The sequence below is a fragment of the Prorops nasuta genome, unplaced genomic scaffold (assembly GCF_024137725.1).
Source record: "Prorops nasuta isolate Cenicafe-Biocafe unplaced genomic scaffold, Cenicafe_Pnas_1.2 PNAS00035, whole genome shotgun sequence".
NCBI classification, from domain to species: Eukaryota; Metazoa; Arthropoda; class Insecta; order Hymenoptera; family Bethylidae; genus Prorops; species Prorops nasuta.
Genome location: NW_027116832.1, coordinates 926,706 through 951,622, shown reverse-complemented (window position 1 = coordinate 951,622; position 24,917 = coordinate 926,706). Strand labels below are relative to the sequence as shown.

Genomic DNA, 24,917 nt, shown 5'->3' with positions numbered 1-24,917 from the left:
AGAGTTTAATCCACTGAATCCAATGCTAACCTTCTTTAAGCCTCAAGCCGGGCAAAATCTTGAGAAATTTAAGTTTTAAATTTGAATTTTTAACATGGGCTCTTATGGAAGAGCAGTCCGAAATGAGTTGTACATATATTTTATAAACAAAGTTGGATTTTCTCACCAACTATTTTATGATCTACTTGTAAAAAAAATTCTCCTCTCTCTAATGCTGCTTCGTAAAATGTAGGTAACGGAGCATTTTCTCAAAATATTTGCCAAGAAAGAAAGTTTGGGAGTTATGAAAGGAAGTCTGTCGAACCGCCATGTTCTTTTACAAGCGCGCGAATTTCAAAAAACAAATAGTAACAAATGTGATTATCACTGCAATTGCAATTTTATGTATGGAATAAATTTGTTTTTGTAATAAGTTGTTAAAATATAAAATATTAACCGGTGAAGACTAAATAAATAAACAATGAGAAAAAGAATAATTTATAATAAATGAATTTTTTATTTTTTATCAAACCTCTTTAATTTTACTTATCACAGGCAATCTTTGGCATGCTTAAAAAAACTGCTTAATAAAGATATAATTAAACATCACATTGATTCTTAATTCTATCATTTATAATATTAATAATATCTGTTGACGATGTGACTCGTATTTTACAATTTACACTCATTGAAAGCAATACTTTTATTTCATTTATGGAGTCCTTTCTGTAGGCATCGATGAGAATTTTTTTATTAATACCTTCTTTCGCCATTTTTGTAATCATTCGTGGCTTCATATTATTTTTTAGAAATTGTAACGATGCTTTATTTTGTTCAACAATTAATTTTTTCATCTTATCACTTTCTATTTTTCTAATACTTGTGCATTCTTTTTTAATTTGATCTTCTGTAATACCCAAAGTATGAAGTAATTTTTGAAGAACCAGAATATCTTGTAAAGCATCATGGAGAGACTGTATGTTTTCTTGTGGCAAATATTTTTTGACTAAATTTTCCTCAGAATACGACATCCTTTCGCCATTTGGTTTTGGAATTTTCTTTTTAATAAGTCTCAATGTATCCGTATAACCATAAACTAAATCTGAGAATTTTTCATAAAGTCCAAATTGATGAGCAATGCTTTTAATTTTTACCGCATCAAAACTACAAAAAACAATAAATTGAAATTTAATACACAAACACAATTTACAATTATAAATTACCTTAGAACATTGTGACCGACTAATAAAATTCTACACGGCTCAAGTATGGAGTGGCGAATTTGTATTTCTTCGAGATATTTTAAAAACGAGCGAATAGCTGCTTCCTTTGAAACGGTGTCTAATTTATTTCCCCGCAGGAATAACTGCCCTTTTTTTGTAGTCAATCCAGTTTTTTCAGTGGCTTTAGGTTTAATCGGCACTGTTGGAAGAGAATATATGTTGAATGTCGTGTTACCGTCGTAAGCAGCAATCTGCAATAAAAAAAATTATGTTTGAAAATGTCTTTTGAAAAAATAAAGCAAATGCAGTACATACCTGAACTATTTGGTCAGAAGTACTGAGACCTGTGGTCTCAAGATCAAAATAAACAATTACCAATTGTTTTATTTCGATTTCATTATTTGCCGGACCACTGAATGATAGCTCAACATTATCTATGGGTATATCTAAAATGCCAGTGAGACCGATGTCACTTTGATAACTTAATCCTTCATTCCTTTGTACGCTACTATTTTTTGATGATTTCTTTGTTTTTAAGAACCTACGTCTTATTTTTCCGTCTCGACTGCTTGCAAGTAATCTTTTTTTGATTACTTTTTCTTGTTTAATTTTCCTAAATTTTAAACCTTTATGCGTCGGACTGATACCAATTTTTTTGAAAATTTCATCAATATAAGTATGCCCCAAAGTTTTTTGGCATACTGCTGCTGCCACCCGATAATTTAAGGCTTCAGAACCTGAATAATGCTTGGATTTGGGACATTTGCTAGCAACAATGTTATTACAATTTTCATTAATTTGCGTTGAAGCAGCTGGTGCAAGTTTATCAACATTATTTACATAGCGTCCCATCAATTCTTCCAAAGACATTCGTAGAGATTCGCCTTCAAGTGGTTTTTTACCTGGCACCTTTGAATAAACGTAATTCTCTTTTTCTTCGTGAAATGTACATTGTGTGTGGTCACCAAATGCGTGAGGAACAATTGATCTTAAAGTATGTGCAAGATCCTGGGGCCGATTTTTATGCTTTGCTATTACATTGCTAAGAGTATTCGTGAAGTAATCTATCACAGGTTTTGGCAAAGACATTCCATACATCGAATTAGAGAATGCCTTGACGGAATGATTTTTATCAGCCCACAATTCAATATTGTGGTTTGATACTGCTCTCAGACTGGCAATGGTAGCTGAATCATTATTCATGATAAGTCTTGCTCCGAAAACATGATGTTTGGTAAATAACGGATTTTTCGTATACAGCTCTACGGCTATGCTAGCTTCCATGCCTTTAGAAGATCCATCGTAATTGTATCTGCAGTCGTGATCACCTTTATTATGACCCATATTGCATCGCCGACAAGATTTTGATCGAACTGCGAATGATACAATTTTCTTGGAATAGTGTCCAATTAAACACCATGACCAGATTGACTACTATATGATCTTCCAGTCCCCCTTTTTTGCCATCCTACATCGAAGGAGAACGATAATCCTTCTTTACCCTCTTCTGTCCTAAATATGAAGGATAGTAATGGATAAGAAAGGATAAAAAAGGATTAAGGTTAATTATCAATTTTTATGTGATTATACATTTATTATTCATGATTTACATTCTTTCATCGAAAAATAAAAAATATTAATTTTAGTCACACGATGAGCCACATAAAAATTAACAGTTTGTTATTATTATTATACTTTTTAATAAAAATATCGTATTTATTATTAAGTATAATAAAAATAATTTTTTTTTAATATTATAAATTGATTGTACCATGATATTGTGAAATATAAATATTGTCAATTAACTTACTCATCGAATACTACATCATTTGCAACTCTTGTTGCAATTTTTTCTTCTTCTAAAGATCTGCTACAACTTTCTACTCCTACTTCTTCTATTTGCGTCCCAACCATTCTTTCATATCTTTTCATGAGGTCGCATGAAATTGGAGGAATATTCATAGATGATAGTACCAAATTAAACTGAGTTTCGCCAATCCCAGCATCTATCATACCTAATAAGAATAAATTATTGTAAACTTTACTAAAATAATCTAAGATAAGAAAATCATTAAAATTAAGTACCCATGGCTGCTTTCGCATTTACTGTCACAAACTGTCCCTTGTCTCCAAACACAGAATTTGTATGCTCTTTTTTTACAAAAGGACACTTACAGCATTTAACTGTACGTATAATCATTGCCCAAACCTCGCTGCACCTTTTCAATTGCCAGATCCAATGAAAGAGGAATATTGCAATTGCTGCACCACATTTGTTTTGACATGAAAGAAGTTTCAATAACTTCTCTTCCTGTTGTACTCGAATTAATATTTGATGAGACGTGAACATTATCCTAAAAGTAATTGATATTTTGAACGTTATAAATACACAATGTATACTTTTGCTTAACAATTGCTTACCTTAAATAACCTCTTTACAGCTTTTTTCTTCTCATAATCCAAGTATGTTTTTCTTCTCATAAATTGGCCTTTTCTTCGACCTCTTGAAATTCTTATTGATTGCATTTTGTGCGAAACAATGTCCCAAGTTGGCTCCTAACCTGTGGTCAGAAGGGAAGGTCTTATTCTAGAATAAAATATTTCAAAGCCCAAGATAAGAGGTAAAAGGAGTTTTTATTTAAATAAATAAAATGTACAAATATATTTACAAAGAACCGCTAGACTAAAATGATCGAATTCTTAGGGAATTTGTTGTGTCGTCAAATTCTAGGGAATTTCGGTAATCGAAGATTCCCAAGAACCCCAAAGACTAGAATTCCCCAGGAAGGAACGCGGACTTATAAACTCCCGGACTGGACAATTTTCCCTAGGGTATTCCCTAGTAAAATCCCCAGCCATGGGAGGAAGCGAAGTAGGAGAGGTGGATTTAGGTAAGGGGAAGTCCCCTTACCCCTCAGCCCCCTTCTCCCAGAGCTATGGTGGCTCCGAGCCACCCCAACCCCTAGGGTGAATCTACCCCTCCCAATACCCGACTCTGTCGAGAGCCCTGGAGTTTAGGGTCGGAACACTGGGTCCGAGGTAGTCCTCGGGGGCAGTGTGGAGGGAAAGGAGAGGGTTAACTTCTCCTGGGCAGTCCCCCGAGAAATCTCCCATAGGAGGGAGGAAAATACCGCAGAGGGTTAGTCCCCTCTTGGTAAGCGGTGGGTGGTGGGTGACACTTACCAAAGTATGTACCCGTAGAGTTCGCCGGTGGAGGCGCTCTTTTGATGGCCTTGGAGGCGCTGCCGTTGAGGCGTCAAAAAGCCAGGAAGGCTGCAAAAATTGCTGCGGTTGCTGCTTGATAGTCAGCGGTCGAGCAAGGCTGAGGTGCGATGGGTCCTTATCAAGGACCCATCTATATAATTACGCGACACTAATCTTGCCAGCGAGAGAGCTGCCGCGGGCGCTGGCCACCTAGTGGCCAAGCGCGCAAGTAGTGTCGCTTCGCGGCCGCGACGCGCCAGGGCCAGAAGACGCGCAAGCGCGCCGCGGAGAGAGGGACAGATAGAGCGGCTAGACGCTGTCGGTCTAGCCGTCTATTGTGAGCGCAATAGAGATGGGAGATATAACAGAGAAATGCGGAATCTACTTCGCAACATTTTCTGCTCCTCCCAATCTCGAACACATTTTTATATATATGCATACAAATTTTACTAATTTTTATATATTTAGCAATTTTTATTTTCGCAATCACACGTGATCTCTCGTTTACCATGCCGACACAAGTACTAAAATTAACTGTAATACCGATACTGCTACTGCTGTATATAGTACTTCCGTTCGCATGACATACGAAGTCAAAATAAGTTTTAGGCATTTATTTTTGACTAGAAAGGTAGGCAAGGGAGCTACCTTAAATATAACTTGTAACACGGCCGTATTCATTGTCGTTCCTTAAAGAGCTCTTTAGATTAAGGACTCCTTATTCCCTAGACAAGGAATGAGCCAATCACAATGAGAGATTTTAATATGGCCATTGCTATTCCCATTGTGATTGGTTCATTCCTTGCCTAGGAAATAAGGAGTCATTAAGGTAGCTCCCTTGCCTACCTTTCTAGTCAAAAATAAATGCCTAAAAATTATTTTGACTTCGTATGTCATGCGAACGGAAGTACTATATACAGCAGTAGCAGTATCGGTATTACAGTTAATTTTAGTACTTGTGTCGGCATGGTAAACGAGAGATCACGTGTGATTGCGAAAATAAAAATTGCTAAATATATAAAAATTAGTAAAAATTTGTATGCATATATATAAAAATGCAATCAATAAGAATTTCAAGAGGTCGAAGAAAAGACCAATTTATGAGAAGAAAAACATACTTGGATTATGAGAAGAAAAAAGCTGTAAAGAGGTTATTTAAGTTAAGCAATTGTTAAGCAAAAGTATACATTGTATATTTATAACGTTCAAAATATCAATTACTTTTAGGATAATGTTCACGTCTCATCAAATATTAATTCGAGTACAACAGGAAGAGAAGTTATTGAAACTTCTTTCATGTCAAAACAAATGTGGTGCAGCAATTGCAATATTCCTCTTTCATTGGATCTGGCAATTGAAAAGGTGCAGCGAGGTTTGGGCAATGATTATACAGTTAAATGCTGTAAGTGTCCTTTTGTAAAAAAAGTGCATACAAATTCTGTGTTTGGAGACAAGGGACAGTTTGTGACAGTAAATGCGAAAGCAGCCATGGGTACTTAATTTTAATGATTTTCTTATCTTAGATTATTTTAGTAAAGTTTACAATAATTTATTCTTATTAGGTATGATAGATGCTGGGATTGGCGAAACTCAGTTTAATTTGGTACTATCATCTATGAATATTCCTCCAATTTCATGCGACCTCATGAAAAGATATGAAAGAATGGTTGGGACGCAAATAGAAGAAGTAGCAGTAGAAAGTTGTAGCAGATCTTTAGAAGAAGAAAAAATTGCAACAAGAGTTGCAAATGATGTAGTATTCGATGAGTAAGTTAATTGACAATATTTATATTTCACAATATCATGGTACAATCAATTTATAATATTAAAAAAAAATTATTTTTATTATACTTAATAATAAATACGATATTTTTATTAAAAAGTATAATAATAATAACAAACTGTTAATTTTTATGTGGCTCATCGTGTGACTAAAATTAATATTTTTTATTTTTCGATGAAAGAATGTAAATCATGAATAATAAATGTATAATCACATAAAAATTGATAATTAACCTTAATCCTTTTTTATCCTTTCTTATCCATTACTATCCTTCATATTTAGGACAGAAGAGGGTAAAGAAGGATTATCGTTCTCCTTCGATGTAGGATGGCAAAAAAGGGGGACTGGAAGATCATATAGTAGTCAATCTGGTCATGGTGTTTAATTGGACACTATTCCAAGAAAATTGTATCATTCGCAGTTCGATCAAAATCTTGTCGGCGATGCAATATGGGTCATAATAAAGGTGATCACGACTGCAGATACAATTACGATGGATCTTCTAAAGGCATGGAAGCTAGCATAGCCGTAGAGCTGTATACGAAAAATCCGTTATTTATCAAACATCATGTTTTCGGAGCAAGACTTATCATGAATAATGATTCAGCTACCATTGCCAGTCTGAGAGCAGTATCAAACCACAATATTGAATTGTGGGCTGATAAAAATCATTCCGTCAAGGCATTCTCTAATTCGATGTATGGAATGTCTTTGCCAAAACCTGTGATAGATTACTTCACGAATACTCTTAGCAATGTAATAGCAAAGCATAAAAATCGGCCCCAGGATCTTGCACATACTTTAAGATCAATTGTTCCTCACGCATTTGGTGACCACACACAATGTACATTTCACGAAGAAAAAGAGAATTACGTTTATTCAAAGGTGCCAGGTAAAAAACCACTTGAAGGCGAATCTCTACGAATGTCTTTGGAAGAATTGATGGGACGCTATGTAAATAATGTTGATAAACTTGCACCAGCTGCTTCAACGCAAATTAATGAAAATTGTAATAACATTGTTGCTAGCAAATGTCCCAAATCCAAGCATTATTCAGGTTCTGAAGCCTTAAATTATCGGGTGGCAGCAGCAGTATGCCAAAAAACTTTGGGGCATACTTATATTGATGAAATTTTCAAAAAAATTGGTATCAGTCCGACGCATAAAGGTTTAAAATTTAGGAAAATTAAACAAGAAAAAGTAATCAAAAAAAGATTACTTGCAAGCAGTCGAGACGGAAAAATAAGACGTAGGTTCTTAAAAACAAAGAAATCATCAAAAAATAGTAGCGTACAAAGGAATGAAGGATTAAGTTATCAAAGTGACATCGGTCTCACTGGCATTTTAGATATACCCATAGATAATGTTGAGCTATCATTCAGTGGTCCGGCAAATAATGAAATCGAAATAAAACAATTGGTAATTGTTTATTTTGATCTTGAGACCACAGGTCTCAGTACTTCTGACCAAATAGTTCAGGTATGTACTGCATTTGCTTTATTTTTTCAAAAGACATTTTCAAACATAATTTTTTTTATTGCAGATTGCTGCTTACGACGGTAACACGACATTCAACATATATTCTCTTCCAACAGTGCCGATTAAACCTAAAGCCACTGAAAAAACTGGATTGACTACAAAAAAAGGGCAGTTATTCCTGCGGGGAAATAAATTAGACACCGTTTCAAAGGAAGCAGCTATTCGCTCGTTTTTAAAATATCTCGAAGAAATACAAATTCGCCACTCCATACTTGAGCCGTGTAGAATTTTATTAGTCGGTCACAATGTTCTAAGGTAATTTATAATTGTAAATTGTGTTTGTGTATTAAATTTCAATTTATTGTTTTTTGTAGTTTTGATGCGGTAAAAATTAAAAGCATTGCTCATCAATTTGGACTTTATGAAAAATTCTCAGATTTAGTTTATGGTTATACGGATACATTGAGACTTATTAAAAAGAAAATTCCAAAACCAAATGGCGAAAGGATGTCGTATTCTGAGGAAAATTTAGTCAAAAAATATTTGCCACAAGAAAACATACAGTCTCTCCATGATGCTTTACAAGATATTCTGGTTCTTCAAAAATTACTTCATACTTTGGGTATTACAGAAGATCAAATTAAAAAAGAATGCACAAGTATTAGAAAAATAGAAAGTGATAAGATGAAAAAATTAATTGTTGAACAAAATAAAGCATCGTTACAATTTCTAAAAAATAATATGAAGCCACGAATGATTACAAAAATGGCGAAAGAAGGTATTAATAAAAAAATTCTCATCGATGCCTACAGAAAGGACTCCATAAATGAAATAAAAGTATTGCTTTCAATGAGTGTAAATTGTAAAATACGAGTCACATCGTCAACAGATATTATTAATATTATAAATGATAGAATTAAGAATCAATGTGATGTTTAATTATATCTTTATTAAGCAGTTTTTTTAAGCATGCCAAAGATTGCCTGTGATAAGTAAAATTAAAGAGGTTTGATAAAAAATAAAAAATTCATTTATTATAAATTATTCTTTTTCTCATTGTTTATTTATTTAGTCTTCACCGGTTAATATTTTATATTTTAACAACTTATTACAAAAACAAATTTATTCCATACATAAAATTGCAATTGCAGTGATAATCACATTTGTTACTATTTGTTTTTTGAAATTCGCGCGCTTGTAAAAGAACATGGCGGTTCGACAGACTTCCTTTCATAACTCCCAAACTTTCTTTCTTGGCAAATATTTTGAGAAAATGCTCCGTTACCTACATTTTACGAAGCAGCATTAGAGAGAGGAGAATTTTTTTTACAAGTAGATCATAAAATAGTTGGTGAGAAAATCCAACTTTGTTTATAAAATATATGTACAACTCATTTCGGACTGCTCTTCCATAAGAGCCCATGTTAAAAATTCAAATTTAAAACTTAAATTTCTCAAGATTTTGCCCGGCTTGAGGCATAAAGAAGGTTAGCATTGGATTTAGTGGATCAAACTCTATTAAACTGACTATATTTCATTCCGCAGATTTTTGCAAGGGAACTACCTTAAGCTGGATTCAGTTAATTATGCTATATTTTATGTCATGTAGAATATAGCATAATTAATTTAATCCAGCTTAAACAAGGCTTATGACAATGGGCCTTAAAACTACTTCGTCGAATTGACCCTGGGTGACTCCTAGTACCAAACTCGGCTAGAAGCTCTAGTCGGACTACTATCATACAGTTAACGTAGCACACATTATACAACTGTAATCTTGAATTAGTTGGTAAAAGTAATCTAACTGTGACAAATTTATATTAAAATACGAAATATTTTTAAGCACTATTCCAAGACATTTGTTGCGATTCCTTAAATGTATAATTTGTTCGCTGATACATGGACTCTACAGCAATTCATTTTCCTGTTCAAAAATATGATTAATATAAATATTAAACAAACCCTTTACAGTATTCATTCAGTAATTAAGCTACCAATTGCAGTTTGTTTCTTCAATTTATTTCAAAAGCTGCAAATTTCTTTATTACTTTTAGTATAATGAGAATACTGTAAATAGTATACAAAAACTGCTGTTATTACACTTGTATTAAATACTTCAGGTCTTCCAAATATATTTTGTTTATTATAATTCACTCTATTATCGAATTTTTTTCACTAAAAGAGAAAGTAGTAAAAACTAAAATAATTAGATGTGAATCAAATTTAATGTGTTAATGTCTTCACAACAGGATGTGCGTTCTATAAATTATTTCTTTTAAGAAATTAAAAATAAATATAGTCGAAGTTTAAGTTAGCACTCAAATTAGAAGATTACTAATGTTACTATCTTGCAATCTATATAAGGAAGAATACAAGAAATTGAAGAAGTATACCTAAAAATACAATTCAAATAGCAACTATATAATCTTTAATCATGATATTATACATAATGCTTTAAAACCTAAAAGTATAGGTACAATTTTATGTTACTGCTCTCCTTAAGTTATAGAATATATAATGAATGAAATTAAAAACGCTGACATAAAAGCAATAGTAGGTAACAATAAAATGTTTTAGAATGGTTTACTGTTTACTTTGTAATAGGTTTAATAACATTTTATTTTTTTCTTCTAAAAGCTTATTTTTCTTCTCTATTAATTCATTTTTTCGTTCCTGAATCTTAAATAAACTTTCTAACCTTTCATCCTGCGTTTCTAGCTGTTTTTTAAGTTTATTTTCAATACTTTTTAATACGTCTAATTTTTCTGATTCTACTTTCAGTGCTTTCTCCCTATGTAAATGTAAATTCTTCCCGTTTTCATATTTTCTTTTGCTTGTAATATTTTCTGCTTTGTTTAGGATGTTATTTTCTTGTGATGGGGAAGGTAAAGGGTCATCCTCATCAATCTCTTCACTGCTGTTAAAAACATCGTCATTTAATAATAAAAGAAAGGAGATATTATGTATAAAGCAGTTTTCAATAATAATTATTAGAAACAGGAAATTTAAATTTATATGAAGAAAACCTTCTAATTGAAAAATCCAATATTTCCGAAGAATTTCTCTTATTGCTGCTCATGGAGGCAATACTGGCATCGAAATTAATTGATTTATCAGTACTAAATATTTCGTCCATATCATCATACCACTGACAATTATATCTGCCTTCTCCTGTTTTCTTTTTAGACGATTTAATTTTTTTAAATGTAATCTTCATATTTCTAATCTTCTTATCAAGAGCATCTGATTTGAAATTATATCCTATAGACTTGAACTCATCAGCTATTTCTCTCCATAAATTAACATTTTTAATTTTTGGATTTCTAAATTTGTCGTTCTATGTTTATAATGAGTGAGCAAAAACTTGATACTTTTTGAGTTCCAAACATCTGGGGATAAAAGAAAGCTAGAATATCGGAAATTAAAGAATATTATTAGTTAAATAAATTTCGTATTTACTTTTTCTTTCATCCTCTTTAAATAAGTCAGAACCTTCTTCCACGTATTCATTTAAGCATTCCAACATTTTACAGTCTTCGTCATTATTATGGGAAGCTGTTTGAAATGCCGATTGAAACCTATCATCTTGGTTTTGGAACATTGTTTCATGTAATAAATCTAGACCTTCATTTTCTTCTACATGAAAACTTTTGTTCTTTTCTGTTGAGACATTTGTTCTATCTACCATATTATTAATATAGGATTCAGCGAAATTGAAATCTAAAAAAAGTATTTAATTGAAAGATTTTATTCAAAATATTCATATCTCCAAGAATCAATATTTTGTAACTTTTATGCGCTAAGAATATTATATACTGGACAATGTATCGAAAATTACTACAAAACTGATTTAAATAAATTTTGTAATATAATTGTATAAGCATAATTTTAATTGCAAAAGCATCCTTCTATTCTCAACATAAAATTACCTGCTTGTATTCGCTTATGAATGTCAAGCGGAGCAATAACTTTATAAACAATTCCCTTTAATTCGTAATCCTGTATTTCTTCAGCTTCGCACGTTTTAAACCACGATTTAAATTTTAAATAGTACTATAAAGCATTATCATAGGGATAACGTATGTAGACTCGCAGCCTCTTTAGTTGCGCTGAATATCGGCTGGACGTATCAGCTACTCAGCAAAGCTAACTTCAGTTAGACGATTTAATTTCGCTGAATGTCGGTTGGACGTACCAGCTGCTCAACTATGCTAACTAGATTCAGCCTTTATGGTTGCGTTAAATGTCGGTTGGACAAACCGTTTGCTTAGCGATGCTAGCTTGATTTAGCCGCTTAGTTGCGCTAGATGTCGGTTGAACGCACCCATTGACTGTGTAACGTCCTGATTCGCGGGGACGGATTTCGATATGTAGAATCGGCTCGTTCGTAAATTATCCGTTTCGGGCACTATACGTTTGGACTAGTCTACCCGGGACCGGTCGCGATTCGATCGTTCCTATGAAACAAATGCTGAGACTTATACCTGTTTTCGTGGAGAAGTGGCTTCTTGGGTGATGATGAGGGTGGAAAATGCAAAAGAATATAAACACTATTTTCACTTAAGAAATGAGCAAAAATAGTATAATTAGAGTAAGAATAATGAATACAGTGAAAGTAGATACTAACTAAAATACAAGTGGTCCAAACTTAATTGTGTAATTGGTGTAATTAATAAGAGAATTGTGTAGTCTACCGTGGTTAATAAAATTGATAGGGTTTGTGTACTTTTTATTCATTTTGAAAGGATTTATAATAAGTGATAAGGATAGTTTTATGAAATAAGTAATTTCATATTTATCAATTTTTTATTTAAAAAGATGCAGTTTAGGGGTAAAATGTATTTACTCCTAACCTTTATTACATTCTGTTAGCATTCACAAAATGGACATGATTAATTATCAGATAAGTTCAATCTATGTTAATAATAATAATTGCAATAATAAGTTAAACAACAAATATCTTTGTGAAATTTCTATTGCCTTTGTTATATAGGTGTATAGATATGAGAAGACCAAATTCATTGGGTATACAAATAGTCCACATCTGTCAGTCAAGCCTAACTCATCTAGCATACACTGGTACATACTGATATATTTATTTATTTTGCTTTTATTTATGGTTATAGGCCTTTTGCGTATCAATACATTAGTAATTATGCTAGAATGTGTATCTGTATACGTATTTAAAAAATGTCAACCCAGAATGACAGAATTTACCAATGCAGTATGCATCAGACCTATAGACATATTGTAGTCGTAAATGATATCCAAGAAAAACATTGCAATTATATATTTATTATATGTGTTTACAGGTACTACTATGAAAGACATAGAATATAATAAAATATACCATACTTCTATATGAAAGACTGTGATATCTACAAAATGTTTACCAAGAGAGGCTTATATTTAGTTTCAGTTCTAAGACAAGAAAACATAGTATGCAGGAAGAAGCAGTAGGTAAAATTAATTACTTTACTTCGCAAGTACATACCAAGTTTTTATTCAAACAGAATTTGTGCAGCTTTGACTGATTTTATCAGTTGCAATTATTTATATATTGTGCTGATGCGAGAGAAATATATTTCACCAGGTTTTTGTTTACTCTAAGTTGGTGTTAATTATCTATATTTCACCAACATAGGTTATTTAAGTAAAAGAAAATATTTAGCGAAGTATCCTTTAATAAACTAAGTGATCAGTAAATTTCTTAAACAATATAGTATGGTAGATGCTCATGGGATCTATATATAGCATCATTAAAGTGTGTTTAAATTAAACAATATTCTATCCTATTAATTATACTATTTTGAACATCACACTTTCTTGGTTACTTAAGTACATATTTTTTATTATAGTTAAATATTTAATAATATCCGTGTTACTATTTTTATATATAATTACAGTGGGTACGAGCTCATTATAATTCTTATCTGTCTTCGCAATATTTAACTTTATTGCCTGTTTCACCATGTTATTATATTCCATAGAAGTAGTGGTAGCTAGGGGGTTCCTGTGACACGGTGGTGAGGGGAGTGCGGGTGTGCGGGGGGAAGTGTCTTGGGTTTTCCTGTGACACGGTGGTGAGGGGAGTGCGGGTGTGCGGGGGGAAGTGTCTTGGGTTCCTGTGACATGGTGGTGAGGGGGGTGCGGGTGTGCGGGGGGAAGTGTCTTGGGTTTTCCTGTGACACGGTGGTGAGGGGAGTGCGGGTGTGCGGGGGGAAGTGTCTTGGGTTCCTGTGACATGGTGGTGAGGGGGGTGCGGGTGTGCGGGGGGAAGTGTCTTCTTAAGAGCTAGGGTTTATTGGGTGATGAGGAGGGTGCGGGTGTGCGGAGGAAATGCTTTTGCTATGGGGAGTGAGAGAGAGAGAGAGAGGGAGATCCCTGTCACCCTCTCTTTCTCTCTTAGAGTCTCTCATCCCTCTCCCATCAGCCTAGGGCCCGGATGGTTAATTATCCTACGGGTCCACTAGTTCTCTAAGGCTTACCCCCTCTCCCATGTCATTAGGGTCCGGATGGTTAGTTATCCTACGGGTCCACTAGTTCCCTAAGGGTTACCCCTCTCCCATCACCCTAGGGCCCGGATGGTTAGTTATCCTGACAGTTACCCAGAGAACTTTTTTTTGTATTTTAGTTGGTGGAGGAAAAAGTTTCTTTTTTCTCCACTAGGTGGCGATCACGAAAATTACTGGGGCAGCTACACCGCTAGGGGTCCTAAGCATCTTACGGACTGCCATTTTTGATTTCTTAGTCCTGCCCTCGGAGGGTCTTTTCTCCCTCCACATACTTATCCTAGACCCTCCCACTATTTTCCTACTATGGACCCGCCATTTAACTTGATTTCACATTTAACCATTTTTCTTCCCTCTCAACCTACCTCTACACCATTGAAGGGTCTTTTTCCCTCCACATACCCATTCTATTCCCTCCTACTATTTTCCTCCTTGGATCCTTCTTTTAATTTCACATTATACCTTTCTTGAACCTTGGGTACAGATTCCTTTTTTCTTATACAAGCTGTCGATAAATATAAAGTGAAAAAATATGCAGTATCAAGTGATTATTAATTTAGCGTATAGACAGAATTCTCCAGTAATTCATATAATTACAAGAATAATAGATGAAATTATGCAAAATTTATCACAAGCGGTAAATGAAGAAACAATCGAGACGCATGGAATGGAGTATGAAAATAGTAAGTTATTATGAATGAGATTGCATCATACATTTTTCTAAAATCTGATGATTTTTTACAGTAACACGCTGTATACAACTGTTGATGAGAGGTATCAGAATGATTGAGATAGAGGCAGGGATAATTCCGCAGGAAGAGGAGGAGGAGCAGGAGGAGGAGGGGGATGAGGAGGAGACAACGATGGAGGTAGCAAGGGCAGAAGAATAGCTTGATATTTTAAAATATTATATGTTAAAACTCTTTTTAGTTATATATATATATATATTGAATAAAAGTATTATATGTTAAATCTTTTGAATATTGAATAAAAATTACTGTAAGCATATTATAAATGAATAGATTATTCATTACATCTTCCTGTAAGCATGCTCTACATGTCACATAGTTAACAGACATTATTTTTCCTTTTGCGAAACAATGGGGAGTGAAATTCTAGGGACCACCCAATGTTCCTCCTATGAGCTTTCCCAGGGCTCTCTAAAACTGACCCGATACCTTCTGCCCATATTTTACCCTCTCAACCAGTCTCTAGCTATTTTTTTTTCGAGACTTTTCTCACAAACAGGTCAGATAAATGAGCCCACGTGCTAAACAGAGTCACAGTTGTGAAGTAAGATTGTCAAGAAGCCATTGATGCGCTCGATACTTTCTGACCATATTTTACCCTCTAAACCAGCCTCTAGCTATTTTTTCGTGACTTTTCCTCCCTCAAGCAGACCAGACAAATCATTCAGCCTCTAGCTATTTTTTTCTCAAGACTTTTCTCACAAGCAGAGCAGACAAATGATCCCACGTGCTAAACAGAGTCACAGTGTGACGTAAGATTGTCGAAAAGCAATTGATGCGCTCGTAAATTTTAAGCTGCACTCAGGATATGTCCTTAAGATGCTAGTATTCCCAACCCAAGTAATAATGGACGTATATTTCACGACTCGTTTCTAAATAATGAAAAGTTTATATTTTAAACTGTCATTACTTTATCTGAGGAACGTGACTATCTGCACCATCTAGTACGTGTTATGACACGTTTGAATTAAATATATTTGTTTTAGATGACGGTTATTTGATCTGAAGAACGTGTATCTCACGACTTGCTTTTAAACAATGAAAAGTTTATATTCTAGACTGATGTCACTTTATATAAGGAACGTGTATATAATTAAATGGATTTATTTATTTTAATTAACAACTACTTGATCTAAAGAATACATGTATCAACAGGTTTAAAATAATGAATTCTCTTTGAAATCTACAATCATGAGTGAGTAACCCATCAAAAATGTCGTTCGCCTGCAACAGTCCCTCCACTCTCAATTTCCAATAAGCGTGTATATCTTATCCCTTCCTACGATATTATTCAAAGCCACCCAAGTTTCGTTTGCCTGCAACACTTCCCCTACTCTCAATTTCCAAGTGTGTATATCTTATTCCCTCCTAGGATATTATTCAAAGTCACCCACGCTAGCAATTAGGAAATTTCATTCAGTCTCGATTAGAAGCGTGAAGCAGTCGAAAGTTCAAGTCTGTAACGCTGCAGTCATAATATTTTATTGTGGTGTAATAGCAGTATTGAAGCTTCAAGCAGTGCAAAGTACCAGTTTCACGTTGCAGATAGAATATTTTTTTATTGTCACGTAATTGTCGTAGATAATCTTTAGAAGGTAAGAATTATTTTTTCTTTTTTACGTTATTCTCTATTCTTAATATTATTTTATTATTATAGAAATGGATTTAACTAAGATTAATGAACTCGCAACTGTAGAACCAAAAACTTTTATAAAACTGAATACTTTGGAGATTGGGGGGTCATACCGAATAACTGAATTATCGAAAATTAAAACCAAATATGGGGAGAGAATAATAGCAAAGCTGCTTACGAAGGAATGGTTCTTCTTGCCTGCAAGGATGATGGCATTACTGGAAAAACCAGAACAATTCAAGAATTTTCAAGATGCAGCTTCAAATAAAATATTAACATTCACGTATCATGGTGGAAATTACAATAATATGACATTAGCAATTGTTAGTCAAATTTCAAAAAATTAATTTAGAAAACATTTGTAAGGAATAATTTAAACACAAATAAATGATTATTATATCTTATTTATTATTTTTTTCCTTCATTATAATGATAAGCTTAACTATAGTCTATTAGCGATTAACATACATTTCTAACTATTAGCGATTAACTTACATTACTAACTATTAACGATTAACTTACATTTCTAACAATACTTGTAAGCGGGTTATATTCAACAATTTTATCATGTATAATTAAACAATACGCAGTAGTATTACTTGCAATATTTTTAGAACAATCGATCTCTATTTTAACGTCAATTGTGCCAGATTTAATAGATTCGTTTTGATGCGAACAATCAATGACAAAGAGAGGGCCATATTCTAAGAAATTGTTGTAATCAAGCATTGGTTTCGACGGTTTTTCTCCAGCATAATAGGATTGGATAAATTTAACATACATATCATATAGTACAGAAAATCGTGATTTTTCAGTATCAGTATCAAGTCGATCATACGGATAAAATTCAGAATTAAGATAGACTTTAATATCACGAACAAAACTATCATCGAAGTCAAGCACCTTCATATGCTGCGTATTCTTCTTATTTGTTCTAAATGCTAGAATAACGTATCGAGGCTTCTCCAATTGTGTTGCAGCTTTTACAGCCCACGTATGCCTCTGTGTTTCTGGTAGAAGCGGGTATTCGTAGAGTTCCCAGGATCGAAAAGCCATGGTGAGGCTTTTGTTTTGGTCGATAATACGTAGAAATTGAAGTTTTGTGTATTCATTCAATGATATATGAGGAATTCTCCATTGCACTTTTTGAACATCAATTTTGGAGTCGGTGATTTTCGTTGAAGAATATATCGAATTCATATCATTACGCGCTCGAATGAGAACGAGCTCATGACGTGCATTTATTATGACTCTTCTATAGTCTTCACAAAAACCCAACAGCATTTTCAGTGGTACGCAAAAATTAAAATATTTCGTAGGCTTATAATCTGATAGAAACCATCCTGAATGGTGTAGACTCGTACTCTCCTCCCCAGTCAGAGAAATGAGATTCTTCATGGAACTAGTAATACCCACATTCTTACTGCGGTCAATCTCAATACCATTCAATTCATAGCGAATTTCATCGAACAAGAATGCCATGGAATTGCAGTCAAGTCCCACTGTATCTTGAACTGTTGCACCCTGAGCACGAGTGCCCTCGATTAATTTTCCCTCTATGTATAGGTAACTCTCACATGGTAGAAGAATTAAATCTTGCTGTTGTATTGGAATTCGAATTTCGTCACTATTTCCCAATGATGCATTTGCATACGGATTGTAAGCATGTATTTCCATTTTAGTAATGCGATTGTCGTACACAGGTTGTGAGGTTACGTCCAACAGGCCCATTTTTATTTCTGACCTTGAAACCCAGTGATTGAAGAAAGGTTATATTTTTTCTTGTTAGCGGTCTTCTAACGTAATCCCCACCCAATGTATCTGCTCCTGCAGCAACTGTTGGACTGATGATAGGCTCATCTGGTATCGGTGATTTATAAGTATTCTTGTAAATTAGCATTTTCTAATGTGTAATCGAATTGTAATTTCTTCCCCACCGAAATTTACTAGACGGTTTTCCTGATCGAGAATGCGCAAAGTAAGACGGTCAATTACTTTCACAATGACTGGCAAGTAAATGACGTTTTTCGGTGTTTCCGAGATTTTATAGCCTGGTGGCACGCTTGGAAAAAATTCATGTATAACATGTTGAGGTTTGCCGTTTGTATATGCACCAGCAGTAATATTACATTCAATTCGTAAAATAGTCACCCTTATAATGTTTACGGGCTGGTCTGATTCGGCTAGAGTGTTCGGCTGAATAATTCGATCTGACGAAAAACCCAATAAAGAGCCTATATTATTAGGTTTTGTAAAATCGATCAGATATTTACACTTTATTTCACTTTTCAACGTATTATTATTAGCACGTAGAATAATGACATCTTCATTATCCGCCTCATGCATCAATGTACGCAAAAGATCATTTATAGCACTCAAATCATAACAACCTGTAGGTATAGTCAGATCTTCAGTATCGTAGTAAAACTTATTGTTCGACTCATCAACATTAGCGATTGAATTGAAGCTCTGAAAGTCTACGAGACCAAGTTCATATTGCTCCTCCCGAAGATTGATCGGTGGGAAAAAATCTGCCTCTAATATGGACTCGCGGTCAGACAGCGTAACCGTTAAAGACATTGTTCACGTAGAAACTTGACACACAACTGACCGCATATGCTTGTATCATACGATTGATATTGATCGTGGTTGTAGTAAATTATAGCAGAAGGACCAAAATAATCTAAAAGTTCGATTGGAGGTTTCAAATTTCCAAAGGAGTCGAAATACTTTACGTAATTATTACGTTTAACGTAGGCAACCCAATGTGTACCAGAACCTTTATCTTCATCAAGATTCACGATTGCACACTCATTGCATAGTACGGTTTGCGGTAGAGATGTGCGCATAAAAACTCCTCGAAAATGTGGTATATCCTGACATGCATGTAATAATTGAATATTACTAGTAGCTCCAGATTTCGGGAGGTTGCTTATTTTTTTTTTGCAAGGTTTTTTTCCTCCTTTTCAAACCCTCTCCCCTTCGTCCGTAAGGGGTTAGGTATAAACCATGTCCACGCCTGCCTTCTATTACACGATTGTGACGCTGTATCTCTTCCAATTGTCTCTTGGATGCTTTCGCATCGTTTACAGCTTTTGTTATACCTGCTGCGCCCCCAGCTAATGCGCCCACTGCACTCAACAGTGGGAGCAGAGGTAATAAACCCCCCCGTTTTTTTTTTGAGTAAATTGCTTTTTCCTCAATAAACCTCCTCGTTTCTTCGTTACACGAATTTTTCTTTTCTTCATGCTTCTTCCATGCACTTGTAGGCCTAAGCCAAGTTTTCGTTTTACATTCATGGATGCCCAGACTGCTGCTGCAGCTACTCGTTCACGTAAAGATGAGTCACTAGCAGTGATACGTTTTCGTGCACGCTGTGCAAGAATTTTATCAGCCTGGTGACGTGGTGGCAGATCCTTATATATTGAATATGCGATATCGTGTTCACGACAGGCTTCGTCTAGAGGATTTATACCAGGATCACCACGTGCTAACCGTTCTCGAAGTCGAGTACCTGGTCCGCAATAATTGTAGCCAGGTATGTGTACTTCGAACGGTAATTTATTCAGTATTTTATTGAAAAAAGTTCCACAACCGTAGCTTACCATGTGGAACTTTCTTTCTGTTTCTCACACAGAGTTTGCTGACAAGCCCAGCAATCTTTTATTGAAGGGAGCGGTCCATCAATGTGATCTGTATTAGGTAGATTATGATGTTTAAAACACCAGCGATATTGTTGTACTTCAGGATCTGCACGAATATGTTCAGGCAATTTATTCCAAACCTCTTGAATACTACGCGGAAAGTACTTTAAAAGTAAAATTTTCGGTATGTATTCAAACTGCTCAGCGGTTAATACCTCCAAACTTGACACATCTAACACTAATAACGGCATGATGAGAACTGATCAAACAATTCATTTCATTCCTATAAATAGGTTGTATGACCACAGAGTTTTCAGTCATGGACTTCGTAAAGCAGCCGCTCGGTATTCGTGTTTCTAATATAGATTACCGAACAACCGATAAATGCATGAGACGTCACGGACCTCTACTCCCATCAACCATACGCTGTATAGTTTGTGGCCCTTCAAATTGTGGAAAAACAAATGTATTGCTGAGCCTTATAGAAAGCCCTCAGGGTGTGAGATTTGAAAACCTATACGTTTATTCAAAATCGTTGCAGCAACCAAAATATCGATACTTGGAGCGACTATTATCGGACAATGAAGAAATTAGTTATTTCCAATTTTCTAAAAATAGTGAGGTTATAAAAGTAGCTGAAGCACTACCAAATTCAATTTTCATATTTGATGATGTTGCAACCGATAAGCAAGACAATATAAGAGACTACTTCTCCATGGGTAGACATTCTAAGATTGATTGCTTTTATCTTTGTCAGACTTATGCAAGGATACCAAAACATCTAATACGTGATAATGCAAATTTTTTAATTATTTTTAAACAAGATGGAACTAACCTAAAACATATATATAACGAACATGTAAATACAGATATGGCGTTTGAAAAATTTTATGAATTGTGTTCAAATTGTTGGAAGCGTGATTATGGATTTTTAGTAATTGATAAAGACAGTGCAATGCAAAATGGACGATATCGAAAGGGTTTCAATAAATATGCTGTGATTAAAGAGTGATGTTAATGGTCAAAAATGTTAGTTTAACCTTGAACGTTGAACAAGTCTATATAATGAATAGAGAATAGCTTTACAAAATGAAGGAGAAAAAGCTTCTAAAGAAGATTGCTGAGGCAAGTGAAGTAATTCGTCAAAAATATCGCGCACTCAAATCAGACAGAGTAATGATGGAAGACAGTTTAAATGAAACTTTTAAACCAATAGTTGAACCATTAAAGAAGCTCACCGAAAATAATCAAGCAATTTTCGTTGCACCGAAACATGAGATGAAAATGGAACCTATAAAGAGATCTCTCTCACACGAGGAATCTTTCATAATTCCGATGAAACGAAGAAAGTCTTATCTCACATCGACTCCACAGCGGAAAGATTTCATACGCAGCTCCAGAATTAACGTTCAAGGTCATTCATCGGATGATGAGCAGGAATATCCACAGTCGCACGAAACACAGTACCTTTCTCTGGAAGATGATGAAGAGGAGGAGGAGGAGAAGGTGAAGAAGAATAATGAATATGGCACGCAAGATTTAGCGAGACAAATAGAATTACCTGTGCATACATCCATCGAGGATGTAAAAGATGCTAATCGAAGTACGATAAAGTCTGGTTCAATTGCATCCAAATATATAGAATTGTTGACGAATAATGCTAAGGATAAAATTGACAGTAATTTTGGAGTTAAGTTAGATAAAGTGACGAATAAAATGTGGCTTGCGAAATGTGCTTTTAATGTTGATGATTACAGTAATTTTATTATTATCGATAAGGGGTATTATCCTGGCACGAAAGGTCTATTTGAATTGATCTTCATGAAAGAACCTGAAGATTATACTAAAGATGATTTAGACACATATAAAAGTATTCTTTCTCAAACTAAAGTGCACAGAGCAGATAACATTAGTACAGGAAAGCTTCGTGGGAATAAGGGACATAAATGGAAGAAAATAATTAGTGAATTATTTCCACCGAAGACAAAACTTGTACAAGGCAAGGGATATATGCGTGTTAATAATAATCCCGTGAGCTATGTACATTGGAACGATCCAAACGAACTGGTCGAGCGATTAAAACTATTAATTGCATCATCTGCTGCTGGTCATACGAATCACCATAATGAGATACAGTCAATAATTGAGGAGCTCCATGAAGAAGGTATCATCTTATAAAAGAGATTGCAGTTTCAAGATTTTCTCAGTTCAACGTACTACTTCACTATGACGATAAATAAATTTGGAGCTGGTTTCAATACTGGTAAAGTGAGAAATTATTTTTACAAAATTGATGATGATACGTTAAAGTTTGATAAATATAAGAATGCATTTAATGCCAAGAAGAAAATAATTTCAAACTTGGGATCTGATGTTACTAATGAGACAAGTGCGGTGAATATCAGTGTTCTGATGAGTAATTTGACACCACTGCGTGATAGCTTTACAAAAGAAATGAATGAATATAGTGTGAAGCTGAATGAATATGCATTAAAATGTGAAATTCTTGAGGAAAAAATGACAAATCTGTTGAAAAAACGTATCGACGAAATTGATGAAAGAATCGAAAAATTGAATGATAAAATCGATCATAATAGTTACAAATTGGCAGGATCTAAATAAGAGAAGAAAGCGTTATTCTATATAAAAGAGATTGCAGTTTCAAGATTTTCTCAGTTCCACGTACTACTTCACTATGACAATAAATAAATTTGGAGCTGGTTTCAATACCGGTAAAGTGAGAAATTATTTCCACAAAATTGATAATGATACGTTAAAGTTTGATAATCAAAAGAATGCATTTAATGCCAAGAAGAAAATAATTTCAAACTTAGAATGTGATGTTACGGATGAGACAAGTGCGGTGAATATGGCTGCTCTGTTACGTAATTCGATGACTGTACGTGATAGCTTAATGAGAGAATTGTTTGAATACAGTGAGAAGCTAACTCACTATTACCTAAAATGTAACATTCTTGAGGAAAAATTTACAACTCTACTGAAAAAAATCGATGAAATTGATGAAATTGGTATAAGAATCGATAAATTGGTTGATAAAGTCGATCATAATGATTATAAATTGGATCGAAAAGACAAGGAATTACGAAATGATATGATTGTTGGATTGAAAATTGTTGTAGAATATTTCTCTAATCAGCTGGCAAAAAAAGATTTTGCAAATGAGAAGAATAGAGAAGACGATATAAATTATGCCTTGAAGAAACTTATACTACCGCCAGTGCTTGATGACCTGCTGTAAACATAACACGTAGTGGAATAATTATGAGTAGTGAGGAGAAGAAGCAATTGGTAGAAGAGTTGCATGTGCCTGCCAGACGGAACTTTTTACGTAGACGGGTAATAATACGAGGCTTCGATGACCTCTGGCAAGCAGACCTGGTAGACATGAGAAACTATGCAGACGCAGGCTACCACTACATTCTCACAGTTATTGATGCATTGTCGAAATATGGCTGGGCAATAGCCCTGAAAACCAAGTCAGGCAAGGAAGTGACAGCTGCATTGCTGAAAATCCTGAAGAGTGGGAGATGTCCGAAAAATCTACAGACCGACGATGGCAAGGAATTTTATAATAGTGATTTCCAATCGCTTATGAAAAAGCATGGAATAAATCATTACTCAACATACAGTGTATTGAAAGCAACCATAGTCGAGCGTTGGAATCGAACGTTGAAGACAGAAATGTGGAAAGGATTTACGTTGAATGGAAATTACAAGTGGAGAGCTATGCTACAACAACTGGTTGACAAATACAATTCAAGAAAACATCGTACTATAGGAATGCGTCCAGCCGATGTGAAACCTGAACATGCTAATAAGCTCTTAGCAACAGTATTCAGTAATATAAAGATCGTTGGTCGTGCCAAGTTCAAAGTTGGTGATTTTGTACGAATCAGTAAATATAAGAATGTATTTGCAAAAGGCTACACACCAAATTGGACAACTGAAATATTTGAAATTATAAAAGTGCAGAAAACAAATCCTGTTACATATTTACTAAGGGATTCTAGTGGTACAGATATATATGGTGGATTCTACGAACATGAACTTTTAAAAACTGCTAATCCTAATGTATATCTAGTTGAGAAGGTATTACGTAAGAAGGGGGACAAAGTCTTTGTAAAGTGGTTAGGATTCAATAATACACATAATTCATGGATAAATAAAAACAATATTTTGTAACATATAATTTATTAATAAAGAAGCAATTATTTAATCTTCATTTAAATCTACTTCACTTAATTCTATTTCATTTATCCTATAATGACCCCATGGTAGAGTTGATACAGTACCTTGTACAATATAGCGCTTATCATCATGTGGACTGAGAGAAATTTTTTGCTGTACAATTGAATAAACATTATGCAATTTTGAACGAATTAAATTTTGATTATGGATATGAACAGTAAAATTTTGTAAGCAGTCTCTATAATCTTCAAACGTTATTTTTCTAGCGATAACGCAACTCTTAACGCCCTTAGCTTTTTTAAAAATTTTATCTTGTATTTTAAATGTATACATTTTCGATCTCAGCCCAATAAACTCAGTCATAATTCTCCCGTTATTCTCATCTTTCATCAAACCAGGCACTTTTTTATTTACTAGAGGTAAATTATACTGGTTATTAGGCGAATAATCACTAGTATCGAATCTTGAAAGATTTTCTCTCATGATCGTGTAAATGTCATCG

General features: G+C 34.3%; 3 protein-coding genes across 3 annotated transcripts; 1 reads left to right on the top strand and 2 right to left on the bottom strand.

The window, feature by feature from the left end:
- Positions 1 to 578: 578 nt before the first annotated feature.
- Positions 579 to 2,546, bottom strand: LOC136783712 (uncharacterized). Its single transcript, XM_066743968.1, has 3 exons — positions 1,518 to 2,546; positions 1,203 to 1,453; positions 579 to 1,143 (listed from the first exon to the last, which is right to left on the bottom strand). The coding sequence occupies exons 1-3, from the start codon at positions 2,544 to 2,546 to the stop codon at positions 579 to 581; spliced, it is 1,845 nt and encodes a 614-aa protein (XP_066600065.1).
- Positions 2,547 to 6,639: 4,093 nt separating this feature from the next.
- On the top strand, positions 6,640 to 8,607 carry LOC136783711 (uncharacterized). Its single transcript, XM_066743967.1, has 3 exons — positions 6,640 to 7,668; positions 7,733 to 7,983; positions 8,043 to 8,607. The coding sequence occupies exons 1-3, from the start codon at positions 6,640 to 6,642 to the stop codon at positions 8,605 to 8,607; spliced, it is 1,845 nt and encodes a 614-aa protein (XP_066600064.1).
- A 1,644-nt stretch (positions 8,608 to 10,251) lies between these two features.
- On the bottom strand, positions 10,252 to 11,356 carry LOC136783710 (interaptin-like). Its single transcript, XM_066743966.1, has 3 exons — positions 11,128 to 11,356; positions 10,695 to 10,956; positions 10,252 to 10,585 (listed from the first exon to the last, which is right to left on the bottom strand). Exons 1-3 carry the CDS (start codon positions 11,354 to 11,356, stop codon positions 10,252 to 10,254), a joined length of 825 nt encoding a protein of 274 aa, XP_066600063.1.
- Between the last annotated feature and the right edge of the window lie 13,561 nt (positions 11,357 to 24,917).

Bases quoted from the DNA above. Each gene is read 5' to 3' on its own strand.
- LOC136783712 (XM_066743968.1), bottom strand. From the start codon at position 2,546: ATGGGTCATAATAAAGGTGATCACGACTGCAGATACAATTACGATGGA. The intron at 1,454-1,517 runs GTATGTACTGCA...TTTTTATTGCAG, and splicing joins CTTCTGACCAAATAGTTCAG to ATTGCTGCTTACGACGGTAA. The intron at 1,144-1,202 runs GTAATTTATAAT...TGTTTTTTGTAG, and splicing joins GTCGGTCACAATGTTCTAAG to TTTTGATGCGGTAAAAATTA.
- LOC136783711 (XM_066743967.1), top strand. From the start codon at position 6,640: ATGGGTCATAATAAAGGTGATCACGACTGCAGATACAATTACGATGGA. The intron at 7,669-7,732 runs GTATGTACTGCA...TTTTTATTGCAG, and splicing joins CTTCTGACCAAATAGTTCAG to ATTGCTGCTTACGACGGTAA. The intron at 7,984-8,042 runs GTAATTTATAAT...TGTTTTTTGTAG, and splicing joins GTCGGTCACAATGTTCTAAG to TTTTGATGCGGTAAAAATTA.
- LOC136783710 (XM_066743966.1), bottom strand. From the start codon at position 11,356: ATGGTAGATAGAACAAATGTCTCAACAGAAAAGAACAAAAGTTTTCAT. The intron at 10,957-11,127 runs GTAAATACGAAA...ATTTATGGAGAG, and splicing joins TAAAGAGGATGAAAGAAAAA to AAATAGCTGATGAGTTCAAG. The intron at 10,586-10,694 runs GTTTTCTTCATA...TGTTTTTAACAG, and splicing joins TTGGATTTTTCAATTAGAAG to CAGTGAAGAGATTGATGAGG.